Consider the following 18671-nt stretch of genomic DNA (forward strand, 5'->3'; position numbering starts at 1 on the left):
CTAGCAAGGCTGTAGGGTCAAGCGCTGTTAGTAGCGAGTAGCAGCACCTACACACAGACAAAGCTCCCCGGTGTAGCCTCTAGCAGGCTGTAGGGGCAAGTGCTGTTAGTAGCGAGTAGCAGCACCTACACACAGACAAAGATCCCCCAGGTAGCCTCTAGCAGGCTGTAGCGGCAAGTGCTGTTAGTAGCGAGTAGCAGCAGCACCTACACACAGATAAAGATCCCCTGGTAGCCTCTAGCAAGGCTGTAGGGGCAAGTGCTGTTAGTAGCGAGTAGCAGCACCTACACACAGACAAAGATCCCCCGTGTAGCCTCTAGCAGGCTGTAGGGGCAAGTGCTGTTAGTAGCGAGTAGCAGCACCTACACACAGACAAAGATCCCCCAGGTAGCCTCTAGCAGGCTGTAGCGGCAAGTGCTGTTAGTAGCGAGTAGCAGCAGCACCTACACACAGATAAAGATCCCTCTGGTAGCCTCTAGCAAGGCTGTAGGGGCAAGTGCTGTTAGTAGCGAGTAGCAGCACCTACACACAGACAAAGATCCCCCGTGTAGCCTCTAGCAAGGCTATAGGGGCAAGTGCTGTTAGTAGCGAGTAGCAGCAGCACCTACACACAGACAAAGCTCCCCCGGGTAGCCTCTAGCTGGCTGTAGGGGCAAGTGCTGTTAGTAGCGAGTAGCAGCACCTACACACAGACAAAGCTCCCCCTGGTAGCCTCTAGCAAGGCTGTAGGGGCAAGTGCTGTTAGTAGCGAGTAGCAGCACCTACACACAGACAAAGCTCCCCCGGGTAGCCTCTAGCAGGCTGTAGGTGCAAGTTGTGGACAGCATCGCGTCCGCCCGGCCTCCTTTGCCTCTCCCCTAGTGACGATGTCTACACACGGCCCCTGCTGAGTCGACCTAGAGGCATCACGCACAGACAACCACGGCGCTTGTGCCAGGCTAGGTGCACGTTGAAGTGTCTCGAACGCCAGGATGGCAGGAGGTCACGGGACAGACCCAGCAAGGTGCCATGGGTTGTACCGCTGTGCCAGGCTAGGTGCACCAGGAGGTCACGGGACAGACCCATCACGTGCCATGGGTTGTACCGCTGTGCCAGGCTAGGTGCACCAGGAGGTCACGGGACAGACCCAGCACGTGCCATGGGATGTACCGCTGTGCCAGGCTAGGTGCAGGTTACGGGACAGACCCAGCCGGTGCCATGGGTTGTACCGCTGTGCCAGGCTAGGTGCATGGAGGTCACGGGACAGACCCAGCACGTGCCATGGGTTGTACCGCTGTGCCAGGCTAGGTGCACCAGGAGGTCACGGGACAGAACCCAGCACGTGCCATGGGTTGTACCGCTGTGCCAGGCTAGGTGCATGGAGGTCACGGGACTGAACCCAGCACGTGCCACGGGTTGTAGTGCTGTGCCAGGCTAGGTGCACCAGGAGGTCACGGGACAGACCCATCACGTGCCATGGGTTGTACCGCTGTGCCAGGCTAGGTGCACCAGGAGGTCACGGGACAGACCCATCACGTGCCATGGGTTGTACCGCTGTGCCAGGCTAGGTGCACCAGGAGGTCACGGGACAGACCCAGCACGTGCCATGGGTTGTACCGCTGTGCCAGGCTAGGTGCACCAGGAGGTCACGGGACAGACCCAGCACGTGCCATGGGTTGAGTGCTGTGCCAGGCTAGGTGCATGGAGGTCACGGGACAGAACCCAGCACGTGCCATGGGTTGTAGTGGCTGTGCCAGGCTAGGTGCATGGAGGTGACGGGACAGACCCAGCACGTGCCATCGGTTGTCCCGCTGTGCCAGGCTAGGTGCATGGAGGTCACGGGACAGAACCCAGCACGTGCCATGGGTTGTACCGCTGTGCCAGGCTAGGTGCACCAGGAGGTCACTTGACAGACCCAGCAGGTGCCATGGGTTGTCCCCGCTGTGCCAGGCTAGGTGCACCAGGAGGTCACGGGACAGACCCAGCAAGGTTCCATGGGTTGTCCCCGCTGTGCCAGGCTAGGTGCACCAGGAGGTCACGGGTCGTACCCAGCAGGTGCCATGGGTTGAGTGCTGTGCCAGGCTAGGTGCAGGTCACGGGTCAGACCCCCAGCAGTGTTTATGTAACAGCGTTAATCCGTGTGGAAGGCGACACACCACCACCGTCAATGATTGTACCGCCTTAATTATTACGACCTGAACACCCTGGCTGGCCATTCTCGAGAATTAAAGTTAAACATTTAGTATCTTCTCCTTTTTTAGTAAATGTACAAACGCACGTAACGTGTGAACAAAAACCAGATTAAATGGAGAAGAGATGGAGTGAGTGAGTGGGTGGGTGAGTGGGTGGGTGAGTGGGTGAGTGGGTGGGTGAGTGGGTGGGTGAGTGAGTGAGTGTGTGAGTGTGAGTGAGTGGGTGAGTGGGTGAGTGAGTGAGTGGGTGAGTGGGTGAGTGAGTGAGTGGGTGAGTGAGTGGTGTGTGAGTGAGTGGGTGAGTGATGGGTGGGTGAGGGGGTGAGGGGGTGAGTGAGTGATGAGTGGGTGAGTGAGTGATGGGTGGGTGGGTGAGTGGGTGGGTGGGTGGGTTAGTGGGTGGGTGGGTGGGTGAGTGGGTGGGTGGGTGGGTGAGTGGGTGGGTGGGTGAGTGGGTGGGTGGGTGAGTGGGTGGGTGGCTGAGTGGGTGGATGGCTGAGTGGGTGGGTGGCTGAGTGAGTGGGTGGCTGAGTGGGTGGGTGGGTGAGTGAGTGTTTGAGTGAGTGGGTGGGTGAGTGATGTGTGAGTGAGTGAGTGGGTGGATAAGTGGGTGAGTGAGTGGGTGGGTGAGTAGCACGGGCTAGAGAAGAGATGGAGTGATGGTTGAGTGAGGGAGTGAGTGGGTGAGTAAGTGATGGGTGAGTGAGTGATGGGTGAGTGAGTGATGGGTGAGTGAGTGAGTGGGTGAGTGAGTGAGTGAGTGGGTGAGTGAGCGGGTGGGTGAGGGGGCGAGTGAGGGGGTAGGTGGGTGAGTGGGTGGGTGAGTGAGTGAGTGGGTGATTGGGTGGGTGGGTGAGTGGGTGGGTGAGTGGGTGAGTGGGTGGGTGAGTGAGTAGGTGAGTGAGTGAGTGGGTGAGTGAGTGATGGGTGAGTGGGTGAGTGAGTGCGTGAGTTGGTGGGTGAGTGACACGGGCTAGAGAAGAGATGGAGTGATGGGTGGGTGAGTGGGTGAGTGGGTGGGTGAGTGAGTGGGTGACTGAGTGGGTGAGTGAGTGGGTGACACGGGCTAGAGAATAGATGGAATGATGGGTGGGTGAGTGGGTGGGTGAGTGAGTGGGTGGGTGGGTGAGTTAGTGAGTGGGTGGGTGAGTGGGTGGGTGAGTGGGTGGGTGAGTGGGTGAGTGACACGGGCTAGAGAAGAGATGGAGTGACGTGGTACGGGAGGACGTGGAGCTGAGTGGACTTGCCGTTGACTGGTACCAGCGGTGTCAAGATCGGCCTCTGTGGAGGAGGCTCGTGAAGGACGCTGCTCCTGGGCAGTGCCAGGCTAGGTGCACAGTGAGGTAATGGGCAGTTGGGAGGCAGTCGCCCTCCAGCAACAACAACGGAGGGCGGAGGAGCGACGCTCACAACAACGAGCGGAGCGCCGGGTGGCTAAAGCACAGCAGGTTGGCACAGTAGGGGCCACAGGTGGTGCATCAGCCAGTCGTCTCAGTCAGTCGACCCGTGGCACCTGGGTCTGCCCCGTGACCTCCTGCCAGCGGGCGTTCGACACTCCACGTGATAGCCTCAAGGTGCACATAGCCTGGCACAAGCATCGTGGTGACGTCACCGCCACTTAGTGGCGAATGGCGGTTGTTGTTGTGTCACTGTTGGAGGCTACCCGGGTATCCTTTGTCTGTACTTTGCCGTGCTCACAGCACTTGCCCCCTGCAGCCCCGGTGGAGGCTACCTGGGTGTCCTTTGTTTGTACTTTGCTGTGCTCACAGCACTTGCCCCTGCAGCCCTGGTGGAGGCTACCTGGATCTCCTTTGTCTGTACTTTGCTGTGATCACAGCACTTGCCCCCTGCAGCCCTGGTAGAGGTTACCTGGGTGTCCTTTGTCTGTACTTTGCCGTGCTAACAGCACTTGCCCCCTGCAGCCTTGGTGGAGGCTACCCCGGTGCCCTTTGTCTGTACTTTGGTGTGCTCACAGCACTTGCCCCTGCATCCCTGGTAGAGGCTACTCGGGTGTCCTTTGTCTTTACTTTGCTGTGCTCACAGCACTTGCCCCTGCATCCCTGGTAGAGGCTACCTGGGTGCCCTTTGTCTGTACTTTGCCGTGCTCACAGCACTTGCCCCTGCATCCCTGGTAGAGGCTACCCGGGTGTCCTTTGTCTGTACTTTGCCGTGCTAACAGCACTTACCCCTGCAGCCCTGGTGGAGGCTACCTGGATCTCCTTTGTCTGTACTTTGCTGTGCTCACAGCACTTGCCCCTGCAGCCCTGGTGGAGGCTACCTGGGTGCCCTTTGTCTGTACTTTGCTGTGCTCACAGCACTTGCCCCTGCAGCCCTGGTGGAGGCTACCTGGGTGCCCTTTGTCTGTACTTTGGTGTGCTCACAGCACTTGCCCCTGCATCCCTGGTGGAGGCTACCTGGGTGCCCTTTGTCTGTACTTTGCCGTGCTAACAGCACTTGCCCCTGCATCCCTGGTAGAGGCTATCCGGGTGTTCTTTGTCTGTACTTTGCCGTGCTAACAGCACTTGCCCCTGCATCCCTGGTAGAGGCTATCCGGGTGTTCTTTGTCTGTACTTTGGTGTGCTCACAGCACTTGCCCCTGCAGCCCTGGTGGAGGCTACCTGGGTGCCCTTTGTCTGTACTTTGGTGTGCTCACAGCACTTGCCCCCTGCAGCCTTGGTGGAGGCTACCCGGGTGCCCTTTGGCTGTACTTTGCTGTGCTCACAGCACTTGCCCCTGCAGCCCTGGTGGAGGCTACCTGGGTGTTCTTTGTCTTTGTGCGCATGCAGTTGGCGACGTTCCGGATGTGCCTCTTGGCCACGGCAACGGCGATTGGAGGCAGCTTCCAGTTCGGCCTCAACCTCACACTCATCAACTCGCCCACCAAGGTGGTGGTGGTGGTGGTGATGGTGGTGGTGGTGTTGGTGGTGGTGGGGGTGGTGGTGGTGGTGGTGATGGTGATGGTGGTGATGGTGGTGGTGGTGATGGTGGTGGTGGTGATGGTGGTGGTGGTGATGGTGGTGGTGATGGTGGTGGTGGGGGTGATGGGCGTGGTGGTGGGGGTGGTGATGGTGGTGGTGGTGATGGTGGTGGTGATGATGGTGGTGATGGTCGTGGTGATGGTGGTGATGGTGGTGGTGGTGGGGGTGGTGGTGATGGTGGTGGTGGTGGTGATGGTGGTGGTGATGGGGGTGATGGGGGTGGTGGTGGGGGTGGTGGTGATGGTGGTGATGGTGGTGGTGGTGGGGGTGGTGGTGATGGTGGTGGTGGTGATGGTGGTGGTGGTGGTGGTGATGGTGGTGATGGTGGTGGTGGTGGTGGTGGGGGTGGTGATGGTGGTGGTGATGGGGGTGATGGGGGTGGTGGTGGGGGTGGTGGTGATGGTGGTGATGGTGGTGGTGGTGGGGGTGGTGGTGATGGTGGTGGTGATGGTGGTGGTGGTGGTGGTGATGGTGGTGGTGATGGGGGTGATGGGGGTGGTGGTGGGGGTGATGATGGTGGTGGTGATGGGGGTGATGGGGGTGGTGGTGATGGTGGTGGTGATGGCGGTGGTGGTGGTGATGGTGGTGGTGGTGGGGGTGGTGATGGTGGTGGTGGTGGTGATGGTGGTGGTGGTGATGGGGGTGATGGGGGTGGTGGTGGGGGTGGTGATGGTGGTGGTGGTGGTGATGGTGGTGGTGGTGGGGGTGGTGATGGTGGTGGTGGGGGTGGTGGTGATGGTGGTGGTGATGGTGATGGTGGTGGGGGTGGTGGTGGTGGGGGTGGTGATGGTGGTGGTGGTGGTGATGGTGGTGGTGGTGGTGGGGGTGATGGGGGTGGTGGTGGGGGTGGTGATGGTGATGGTGGTGGGGGTGGTGGTGGTGGGGGTGGTGATGGTGGTGGTGGGGGTGATGGGGGTGGTGGTGGGGGTGGTGATGGTGGTGGTGGGGGTGGTGGGGGTGGTGGGGGTGGTGATGGTGGTGGTGGTTGTGGTGGTGATGGTGGTGATGGTGGTGGTGATGGTGGTGGTGATGGTGATGGTGGTGGGGGTGGTGGTGGTGGGGGTGGTGATGGTGGTGGTGGTTGTGGTGGGGGTGATGGGGGTGGTGGTGGTGATGGGGGTGGTGGTGGTGATGGTGGTGGTGGTAGTGGTGGTGGTGGTCGTGGTGGTGATGGTGGTGATGGTGGTGGTGGGGGTGGTGGGGGTGGTGGTGATGGTGGTGGTGGTGATGGTGGTGGTGATGGTGGTGGTGATGGCGGTGGTGGTGGTGGTGATGGTGGTGGGGGTGGTGGTGATGGTGGTGGTAATGTTGTTGATAATGATGATGAAGTTGATGCTACTGCTGATGACGATGCTGCTGATGCTGCTACTGCTGCTGATTCTTCTGCTGCTGCTGATGATGCTGATGATGCTGCTTCTGCTACTGCTGCTGCTGATGATGATTATGATGATGCTGCGGCTGCTGCTGATGACGATGATGCTGCTACTGCTGCTGCTGCGGATGATGATGATGATGATGCCGATGCTGCTGATGATGCTGCTGATGGTGATGTTACTGATGATGATGCTTCTGCTACTGATGATGATGATGCTGATGATGCAGCTACTGCTGCTGATGATGCTGCTGCTGATGATGATGATACTGATGATGATACTGATGATGATGATGCTACTGATGATGATACTGATGATGATACTGATGATGCTGATGATGCTGCTGCTGCTGATGATACTGATGCTGCTGATGATGATGCTGCTGCTGATGATGATGATGCTACTGATGATGATACTGATGATGCTGCTGCTGCTGCTACTACTGATGCTACTGATGCTACTAATGCTGCAGCTACTGATAATGCTGCTGATGATGATGATGCTACTGATGATGATGCTACTGATGATGATACTGATGATGATGATGGTGATGCTGCTGCTGCTGCTACTACTGATGCTACTGATGCTACTGATGCTGCAGCTACTGATAATGCTGCTGATGATGATGCTACTGATGATGATACTGATGATGCTGATGATGCTGCTGCTGATGATGATACTGATGCTGCTGATGATGATGCTGCTGCTGATGATGATGATGCTACTGATGATGATACTGATGATGCTGCTGCTGCTGCTGATGCTACTGATGCTACTAATGCTGCAGCTACTGATAATGCTGCTGATGATGATGATGCTACTGATGATGATGCTACTGATGATGCTGATGATGCTGCTGCTGCTGATGATGATGCTACTGATGCTACTGCTGCTACTGATGATGATGCTACTGATGCTACTGCTGCTGCTGATGATGATGATGCTACTGATGCTACTGCTGCTACTGATGATGATGCTGATGATGATGCTACTGATGCTACTGCTGCTACTGATGATGATGCTACTGATGCTACTGCTGCTACTGATGATGATGCTACTGATGCTACTGCTGCTGCTGATGATGATGCTACTAATGCTACTGCTGCTACTGATGATGATGCCGATGATGATGATGCTACTGATGATGATGCTGATGATGCCGCTGATGATGATGCTACTGCTGCTACTGATGATGATGCTACTGATGATGATACTGATGATGATGCTACTGATGATGATGATGCTGATGATGATGATGCTGCTACTGATGATGATGATGCTACTGCTGCTGCTGATGCTGATGCTGCTGCTGCTGCCGCTGCCTCCAGGCCGTGCAGGAGTTCATGAACGCCACGTGGCTGTCTCGCCACGGCGAGGCGGTGAGCCCAGCCGGGCTGCTTCTGCTCTGGTCTCTCGTCGTGGCCGCCTACACGGCTGGGGGCCTTCTGGGGGCCTTGCTGGCGGGGCCCCTCGCAGTCAGGGTGGGAAGGTGAGGGGGGGGGGGGGTGAGGGGGGTGAGGGGGGTGAGGGAGGGGGTGAGTGGATGAATGAGTGAGTGAGTGGATGAGTGAGTGAGTGAGTGGATGAGTGAGTGAGTGGGTGAGTGAGGGGGTGAGTTGGTGGGTGAGGGGGTGAGTGAGTGGGTGAGTGAGTGGGTGAGTGAGTGAGTGAGTGGGTGAGTGAGTGGGTGAGTGAGTGAGTGGGTGAGTGGGTGGGTGAGTGAGTGAGTGGATGAGTGAGTGATTGAGTGAGTGGATGAGTGAGTGAGGGGGTGAGGGGGTGAGTGAGTGGGTGAGTGAGTGGGTGAGTGGGTGAGTGAGAGAGTGAGTGGGTGAGTGGGTGAGTGAGTGGGTGAGTGAGTGAGTGGGTGAGTGGGTGGGTGAGTGAGTTGGTGAGTGAGTGGGTGAGTGGGTGAGGGGGTCGGTGAGGGGGTGAGTGGATGAGTGAGGGGGTGAGTGGATGAGTGAGGGGGTGAGTGGATGAGTGAGTAGATGAATGAGTGGCTGAGGGGGTGACGGGGTGAGTGAGTGAGTGAGTGGATGAGTGAGTTAGTGGGTGAGTGGATGAGTGAGTTAGTGGGTGAGTGGTTGAGTGAATGAATGAGTGTGTGAGTGAGTGGATGATTGAGTGGGTGGGTGAGTGGGTGAGTGGATGAGTGGATGAGTGAGTGGATGAAAGTGGGTGAGTGAGTGAGTGAGTGGATGAGTGAGTGGATGAGTGGGTGAGTGAGTGAGTGGGTGAGTGAGTGGATGAGAGTGGGTGGGTGGGTGGATGAGTGAGTGGGTTGGTGAGTGAGAGAGTGGATGAGTGAGTGAGTGGGTGGATGAGTGAGTGGGTGGATGAGTGATATTGGTGGATGAGTGAGTGGATGAGAGTGAGTGAGTGAGTGGATGAGTGAGTAATTAGGTCTATAGGTGAGTGACCTGCTGCTGATGATGACGATGATGATGATGATGACGACGATGATGATGACGACGATGATGATGACGCCGATGACGATGCTGATGATGGTGATGACGACGATGATGACGATGATGATGATAATAACGACGACGATGATGACGATGACGACGATGATGGTGATGACGATGATGGTGATGACGATGACGATGACTACGATGATGGTGAGGACGACGATGATGATGACCATGACGACGATGATGACGATGATGGTGATGACGACGATTATGACGATGATGATGATGACGATAATGACGATGATGATGACGATGTTGACGACGACGATGACGATGATAACAATGATGATGACCACGATGATGACGATGATGTTGACGACGACGATGACGATGATGACGATGTTGACGACGATGATGATGACGATGATGACAATGACGATGATGATGACGATGATGATGACGATTATGATGACGATGATGACGACGATGATGATGATGATGACGATGATGACAATGACGATGATGATGACGATGATGACGATGATGACGATGATGACGATGACGATTATGATGACGATGATGATGACGATGATGACAATGACGATGATGATGACGATGATGACGATGATGACGATGATGTTGACGACGATGATGATGACGATGATGATGACGATGATGATGACGATGATGATGACGATTATGACGACGATGATGATGACGATGATGATGACGATTATGACGACGATGATGATGACGATGATGATGACGATGATGATGACGATGATGATGACGATGATGATGACGATTATGACGACGATGATGATGACGATGATGATGACGATTATGACGACGATGACGACGACGATGATGACGATGCCGCCGCCGTCGCCGCCGGAGCGACGCTCCAGACGGAACGGACTGCTCGCCAGCAACGCCTTCACGATCTCCGCGGCGCTGATGATGGGCCTCAGCCGTGCCGTCGAATCTTTCGAGCTCCTCATCGCCGGGCGCCTCGTCATGGGCATCAACAGCGGTGACTCCTCAGTGCCCTCGTCTGGAAAAATCGATTAACGCTGAGCCCTATCGGTGATTAACACTGAGCCCTATCGGTGATTAACACTGAACCCTGTGAGAGTCTCTCACTCAGTGATTAACACTGAACCCTATCGGTGATTAACACTGAACCCTATCGGTGATTAACACTGAGCCCTATCGGTGATTAACGCTGAGCCCTATCGGTGATTAACACTGAACCCTATCGGTGATTAACGCTGAGCCCTGTCTGTGATTAACACTGAACCCTATCGGTGATTAACACTGAACCCTATCGGTGATTAACGCTGAGCCCTATCGGTGATTAACACTGAACCCTATCGGTGATTAACGCTGAGCCCTATCGGTGATTAACGCTGAACCCTATCGGTGATTAACGCTGAGCCCTATCGGTGATTAACACTGAACCCTATCGGTGATTAACACTGAACCCTATCGGTGATTAACACTGAACCCTATCGGTGATTAACACTGAACCCTATCGGTGATTAACGCTGAACCCTATCTGTGATTAACGCTGAACCCTATCAGTGATTAACACTGAGCCCTATCGGTGATTAACACTGAACCCTGTGGGAGTCTCTCACTCAGTGATTAACACTGAACCCTATCGGTGATCAACACTGAACCCTATCGGTGATTAACGCTGAGCCCTATCGGTGATTAACACTGAACCCTATCGGTGATTAACACTGAACCCTATCGGTGATTAACGCTGAGCCCTATCGGTGATTAACACTGAGCCCTATCGGTGATTAACACTGAACCCTATCGGTGATTAACACTGAACCCTATCGGTGATTAACGCTGAACCCTATCGGTGATTAACACTGAGCCCTATCGGTGATTAACACTGAACCCTGTGGGAGTCTCTCACTCAGTGATTAACACTGAACCCTATCGGTGATCAACACTGAACCCTATCGGTGATTAACACTGAGCCCTATCGGTGATTAACACTGAACCCTATCGGTGATTAACACTGAACCCTATCGGTGATTAACACTGAACCCTATCGGTGATTAACGCTGAGCCCTATCGGTGATTAACACTGAACCCTATCGGTGATTAACGCTGAGCCCTATCGGTGATTAACACTGAACCCTATCGGTGATTAACACTGAACCCTATCGGTGATTAACACTGAACCCTATCGGTGATTAACACTGAACCCTATCGGTGATTAACGCTGAACCCTATCTGTGATTAACGCTGAACCCTATCGGTGATTAACACTGAGCCCTATCGGTGATTAACACTGAACCCTGTGGGAGTCTCTCACTCAGTGATTAACACTGAACCCTATCGGTGATCAACACTGAACCCTATCGGTGATTAACGCTGAGCCCTATCGGTGATTAACGCTGAGCCCTATCGGTGATTAACGCTGAACCCTATCGGTGATTAACGCTGAGCCCTATCGGTGATTAACACTGAACCCTATCGGTGATTAACACTGAACCCTATCGGTGATTAACACTGAACCCTATCGGTGATTAACACTGAACCCTATCGGTGATTAACGCTGAACCCTATCTGTGATTAACGCTGAACCCTATCAGTGATTAACACTGAGCCCTATCGGTGATTAACACTGAACCCTGTGGGAGTCTCTCACTCAGTGATTAACACTGAACCCTATCGGTGATCAACACTGAACCCTATCGGTGATTAACGCTGAGCCCTATCGGTGATTAACACTGAACCCTATCGGTGATTAACACTGAACCCTATCGGTGATTAACGCTGAGCCCTATCGGTGATTAACACTGAGCCCTATCGGTGATTAACACTGAACCCTATCGGTGATTAACACTGAACCCTATCGGTGATTAACGCTGAACCCTATCGGTGATTAACACTGAGCCCTATCGGTGATTAACACTGAACCCTGTGGGAGTCTCTCACTCAGTGATTAACACTGAACCCTATCGGTGATCAACACTGAACCCTATCGGTGATTAACACTGAGCCCTATCGGTGATTAACACTGAACCCTATCGGTGATTAACACTGAACCCTATCGGTGATTAACACTGAACCCTATCGGTGATTAACGCTGAGCCCTATCGGTGATTAACACTGAACCCTATCGGTGATTAATGCTGAGCCCTATCGGTGATTAACACTGAACCCTATCGGTGATTAACACTGAACCCTATCGGTGATTAACACTGAACCCTATCGGTGATTAACACTGAACCCTATCGGTGATTAACGCTGAACCCTATCTGTGATTAACGCTGAACCCTATCGGTGATTAACACTGAGCCCTATCGGTGATTAACACTGAACCCTGTGGGAGTCTCTCACTCAGTGATTAACACTGAACCCTATCGGTGATCAACACTGAACCCTATCGGTGATTAACGCTGAGCCCTATCGGTGATTAACACTGAACCCTATCGGTGATTAACACTGAACCCTATCGGTGATTAACGCTGAGCCCTATCGGTGATTAACACTGAGCCCTATCGGTGATTAACACTGAACCCTATCGGTGATTAACACTGAACCCTATCGGTGATTAACGCTGAACCCTATCGGTGATTAACACTGAACCCTATCGGTGATTAACACTGAGCCCTATCGGTGATTAACACTGAACCCTATCGGTGATTAACACTGAACCCTATCGGTGATTAACACTGAACCCTATCGGTGATTAACACTGAACCCTATCTGTGATTAACACTGAACCCTATCGGTGATTAACACTGAACCCTATCGGTGATTAACACTGAACCCTATCGGTGATTAACGCTGAGCCCTATCGGTGATTAACACTGAACCCTATCGGTGATTAACACTGAACCCTATCGGTGATTAACACTGAACCCTATCGGTGATTAACACTGAACCCTATCGGTGATTAACACTGAACCCTATCGGTGATTAACACTGAACCCTATGGGTGATTAACACTGAACCCTGTGGGAATCTCTCTCTGTGATTAACACTGAACCCTGTGTGAGTCTCTCTCTGTGATTAACACTGGACCCTGTGTGAGTCTCTCTCTGTGATTAACACTGAACCCTGTGTGAGTCTCTCTCTCTGTGATTGACACTGAACCCTGTGGGAGTCTCTCTCTGTGATTAACACTGAACCCTGTGGGTGTCTCTCTGTGATTAACACTGAACCCTGTGTGAGTCTCTCTCTGTGATTAACACTGAACCCTGTGGGAGTCTCTCTCTGTGATTAACACTGAACCCTGTGTGAGTCTCTCTCTATGATTAACACTGAACTCTGTGTGAGTCTCTCTCAGTGATTAACACTGAACCCTGTGGGAGTCTCTCTCTGTGATTAACACTGAACCCTGTGTGAGTCTCTCTCTCTGATTGACACTGAACCCTGTGGGAGTCTCTCTCTGTGATTAACACTGAACCCTGTGGGAGTCTCTCTCTGTGATTAACACTGAACCCTGTGTGAGTCTCTCTCTGTGATTAACACTGAACCCTGTGTGAGTCTCTCTCTGTGATTAACACTGAACCCTGTGTGAGTCTCTCTCTGTGATTAACACTGAACCCTGTGTGAGTCTCTCTCTATGATTAACACTGAACCCTGTGGGAGTCTCTCTCTCAGTGATTAACACTGAACCCTGTGGGAGTCTCTCTCTGTGATTAACACTGAACCCTGTGGGAGTCTCTGTGATTAACACTGAACCCTGTGAGAGTCTCTCTCTCTCTGTGATTAACACTGAACCCTGTGGGAGTCTCTCTCTGTGATTAACACTGAACCCTGTGGGAGTCTCTGTGATTAACACTGAACCCTGTGAGAGTCTCTCTCTCAGTGATTAACACTGAACCTTGTGTGAGTCTCTCTCTGTGATTAACACTGAACCCTGTGTGAGTCTCTCTCTGTGATTGACACTGAACCCTGTGTGAGTCTCTCTCTGTGATTGACACTGAACCCTGTGTGAGTCTCTCTCTGTGATTAACACTGAACCCTGAGTGAGTCTCTCTCTCTGTGATTGACACTGAACCCAGTGGGAGTCTCTGTGATTAACACTGAACCCTGTGTGAGTCTCTCTCTCTGTGATTAACACTGAACCCTGTGGGTCTCTCTCAGTGATTAACACTGAACCCTGTGTGAGACTCTCTCTCTGTGATTAACACTGAACCCTGTGTGAGTCTCTCTCTGTGATTAACACTGAACCCTGTGTGAGTCTCTCTCTGTGATTAACACTGAACCCTGTGTGAGTCTCTCTCTGTTATTAACACTGAACCCTGTCTGAGTCTCTCTCTGTGATTGACACTGAATCCTGTGGGAGTCTCTCTCTGTGATTGACACTGAACCTTGTGTGAGTCTCTCTCTGTGATTGTCACTGAACCCTGTGTGAGTCTCTGTGATTAACACTGAACCCTGTGGGAGTCTCTGTGATTAACACTGAACCCTGTGGGAGTCTCTGTGATTAACACTGAACCTTGTGTGAGACTCTCTCTCTGTGATTAACACTGAACCCTGTGTGAGTCTCTCTCTGTGATTAACACTGAACCCTGTGTGAGTCTCTCTCTGTGATTAACACTGAACTCTGTGTGAGTCTCTCTCTGTGATTAACACTGAACCCTGTGTGAGTCTCTCTCTGTGATTAACACTGAATCCTGTGTGAGTCTCTCTCTGTGATTAACACTGAACCCTGTGTGAGTCTCTCTCTGTGATTGACACTGAACCCTGTGGGAGTCTCTGTGATTAACACTGAACCCTGTGTGAGTCTCTCTCTCTGTGATTAACACTGAACCCTGTGTGAGTCTCTCTCTCTGTGATTAACACTGAACCCTGTGTGAATCTCTCTCTGTGATTAACACTGAACCCTGTGGGAGTCTCTCTCTGTGATTAACACTGAACCCTGTGTGAGTCTCTGTGATTAACACTGAACCGTGTGTGAGTCTCTGTGATTAACACTGAACCCTGTGTGAGTCTCTGTGATTAACACTGAACCCTGTGTGAGTCTCTCTCTGTGATTAACACTGGACCCTGTGTGAGTCTCTCTCTGTGATTAACACTGAACCCTGTGTGAGTCTCTGTGATTGACACTGAACCCTATCGGTGATTAATGCTGAGCCCTATCGGTGATTGACACTGAACCCTGTGGGAGTCTCTCTCTGTGATTAACACTGAACCCTGTGGGAGTCTCTCTCTGTGATTAACACTGAACCCTGTGTGAGTCTCTCTCTGTGATTAACACTGAACTCTGTGTGAGTCTCTGTGATTAACACTGAACCCTGTGGGAGTCTCTCTCTGTGATTAACACTGAACCCTGTGGGAGTCTCTCTCCGTGATTAACACTGAACTCTGTGTGAGTCTCTCTCAGTGATTAACACTGAACCCTGTGTGAGTCTCTCTCTGTGATTAACACTGAACCCTGTGTGAGTCTCTCTCTGTGATTAACACTGAACCCTGTGTGAGTCTCCCTCTGTGATTAACACTGAACCCTGTGAGAGTCTCTCTCTGTGATTAACACTGAACCCTGTGTGAGTCTCTCTCTGTGATTAACACTGAACCCTGTGTCTCTCTCTGTGATTAACACTGAACCCTGTGTGAGTCTCTCTCCGTGATTAACACTGAACCATGTGTGAGTCTCTCTCTGTGATTAACACTGAACTCTGTGTGAGTCTCTCTCTGTGATTAACACTGAACCCTGTGGGAGTCTCTCTCTGTGATTAACACTGGACCCTGTGTGAGTCTCTCTCTGTGATTAACACTGAACCCTGTGGGAGTCTCTCTCTGTGATTAACACTGAACCCTGTGTGAGTCTCTCTCTGTGATTAACACTGAACCCTGTGGGAGTCTCTCTCTGTGATTAACACTGAACCCTGCGTGAGTCTCTCTCTGTGATTAACACTGAACCCTGTGTGAGTCTCTCTCCGTGATTAACACTGAACCATGTGTGAGTCTCTCTCTGTGATTAACACTGAACTCTGTGTGAGTCTCTCTCTGTGATTAACACTGAACCCTGTGGGAGTCTCTCTCTGTGATTAACACTGGACCCTGTGTGAGTCTCTCTCTGTGATTAACACTGAACCCTGTGGGAGTCTCCTCTCTGTGATTAACACTGAACCCTGTGGGAGTCTCTCTCAGTGATTAACACTGAACCCTGTGTGAGTCTCTCTCAGTGATTAACACTGAACCCTGTGTGAGTCTCTCTCTCTGTGATTAACACTGAACCCTGTGTGAGTCTCTCTCTGTGATTAACACTGAACCCTGTGTGAGTCTCTCTCTGTGATTAACACTGAACCCTGTGAGAGTCTCTCTCTGTGATTAACACTGAACCCTGTGTGAGTCTCTCTCTGTGATTAACACTGAACCCTGTGGGAGTCTCTCACTCAGTGATTAACACTGAACCCTGTGTGAGTCTCTCTCTGTGATTAACACTGAACCCTGTGAGAGTCTCTCTCCCTCTGTGATTGACACTGAACCCTGTGGGAGTCTCTCTCAGTGATTAACACTGAACTCTGTGTGAGTCTCTCTCTGTGATTGACACTGAACCCTGTGGGAGTCTCTGTGATTAACACTGAACCCTGTGGGAGTCTCTCTCTGTGATTAACACTGAACCCTGCGTGAGTCTCTCTCTCTCTCTGTGATTGACACTAAACCCTGTGGGTGGCCTCAGGTATCGGGTTGAATCTGCAGCCGATGTACCTCGGCGAGAGCGCCCTCCAGAGTCAGCGTGGTGCCCTCAGCATGACCACCATCATCTTCTGTACCATCGGGCTCATCGTGGGCCAGCTGGTGGGGCTCAAGTGAGTGGTCGGGGTGGTGGTGGGGGTGGTGGTAATGGGGGTGGTGGTGATGGTGGTGGTGGTGGTGATGGTGGTCGTGGTGATTTTGATGGTGGTGTGTGTGTGTGTTTAGTGTATAGTGTAGTGTAGTAGGTGACACTTCCCCCCCCTTCTCCCCCCTCTCATCACCCTTCCCCCACCCCTCCCCCTCCTCCCTCCTCCCCCCAACCCCATCCCCCCTCCCCTTCTACCCCCCTCCCTCCCCCCCCCTCACCCCTTCTACCCCTCCCCCCCTTCTCCCCCACCCACCCCTCCCCCCATCCCTCCCATACCCCCCTCCCTCCTCCCCCAACCCCTTCAACTCCCTCCCCCCAACCCCCACCTTCACCCCCCACCCTTGCCCCCGCCCCCTCTGCTTCCCCCCACCCCCCACCCCCTCCTCTTTTACTCCCTCCCCCTCCTTCTCCCCTCTCCCTCCCCCCACCCCCTCCCCGCAACCCCCACATTCCCCCCCACCCCCTCCCCCTCCTTCCCCCACCCAATCGCCCCCTCCCCTTCTACTCCCTCCCCCTCCATTCTACCCCTCCCCCCACCCCTCACCCCACCCTCCCCCACCCTCCCCTCCCCCCACCGATCCCCCTCCCCCCTCACCCCACCCCTCCCCCTCCTTCCCCCCACCCCCCACCCCCTCCTCTTCTACTCCCTCCCCTCATCCCCTCCCCCCACTCCCCCTCTCTCCCCCATCCCCCCTCCCCTTCACTCTCCCCCTCCCCACCCCTCCCCCCACCCCTCCCATACCCCCCCTCCCCCCACCCCTTCAACTCCCTCCCCCTACCCCTCCCCCCAACCCTCCCATACCCCCCCCTCCCTCCTCCCCCAACCCCTTCAACTCCCTCCCCCATCCCCTCCCCCCACCCCCTCCCCCCAACCCCCACCTTCACCCACCACCCCGTGCCCCCGCCCTCTCCCTCCCCCCACCCCACAACCCCCAACCCCCTCATTCCCCCCACCCCCTCCCCCCTCCTTCCCCCACCTCCTCCCCTTCTACTCCCTCCCCCCATCCCCTCCCCCTCCCCCACCCTCCCCACCCCTCCCCCCCCAGGCAGGTGATGGGCGAGCCCCATCTGTGGCCCCTGGCTCTGTCCCTGCCCGCCTCCCTGCCGCCCTGCAGCTGCTGCTGCTGCCCTGGCTGCCCGAGAGTCCACGGCACCTGCTGCTAGACCGCCACGAGCCGCGCGCGCGCTCGCAGGTGGCCGGGCTCTCTCCACTGCTCGATAGCCACTCACTCACACACTTACTGACTCACTCACTTACACACTTACTTACACACTCACTCACACACTCACTCACACACTCACTTACACACTCACTGACTCACACACCTACTCACACACTCACTTACACACTTACACACTCCTTACACACTCACTTACACACTTACACACTCACTCACACACTTACACACTCACTTACACACTTACACACTCACTCACACACTCACTTACACACTTACTTACACACTTACACACTCACTTACACACTCACTTACACACTTACACACTCACTCACACACTCACTCACACACTCACTTACACACTCACTTACACACTCACTCACTTACACACTCACTTACACACTCACTCACACACTTACACACTCACACACTCACTTACACACTCACTCACAACTCACTCACACACTCACTTACACACTCACACACTCACTTACACACTTACACACTCACTTACACACTCACTCACACACTTACACACTCACTTACACACTTACACACTCACTTACACACTTACACACTCACTCACACACTCACTCACACACTTACACACTCACTTACACACTTACACACTCACTCACACACTCACTCACACACTTACACACTCACTTACACACTTACACACTCACTCACACACTCACTCACACACTCACTTACACACTCACTGAC

General features: G+C 53.6%; 1 protein-coding gene across 1 annotated transcript in view; it reads left to right on the forward strand.

The window, feature by feature from the left end:
* The window catches only part of LOC116957343 (solute carrier family 2, facilitated glucose transporter member 11-like), a 39534-nt gene extending 21572 nt beyond the window's left edge, over window positions 1-17962 (forward strand). The window contains exons 3-7 of the mRNA XM_076055719.1: window positions 4958-5056; window positions 7851-8011; window positions 9848-9972; window positions 16603-16732; window positions 17814-17962. Of these exons, the coding sequence (XP_075911834.1) occupies window positions 4958-5056; window positions 7851-8011; window positions 9848-9972; window positions 16603-16732; window positions 17814-17931 (633 nt within the window). The 3' untranslated portion in view covers window positions 17932-17962. The remainder of the gene's footprint in view (window positions 1-4957; window positions 5057-7850; window positions 8012-9847; window positions 9973-16602; window positions 16733-17813) is intronic.
* Window positions 17963-18671: the final 709 nt, after the last annotated feature.

Source organism: Petromyzon marinus, chromosome 72 (genome assembly GCF_048934315.1).
Source record: "Petromyzon marinus isolate PM22_M1 ecotype Great Lakes invasive population chromosome 72, UKy_Petmar_22M1.pri1.0, whole genome shotgun sequence".
NCBI lineage: Eukaryota > Metazoa > Chordata > Hyperoartia > Petromyzontiformes > Petromyzontidae > Petromyzon > Petromyzon marinus.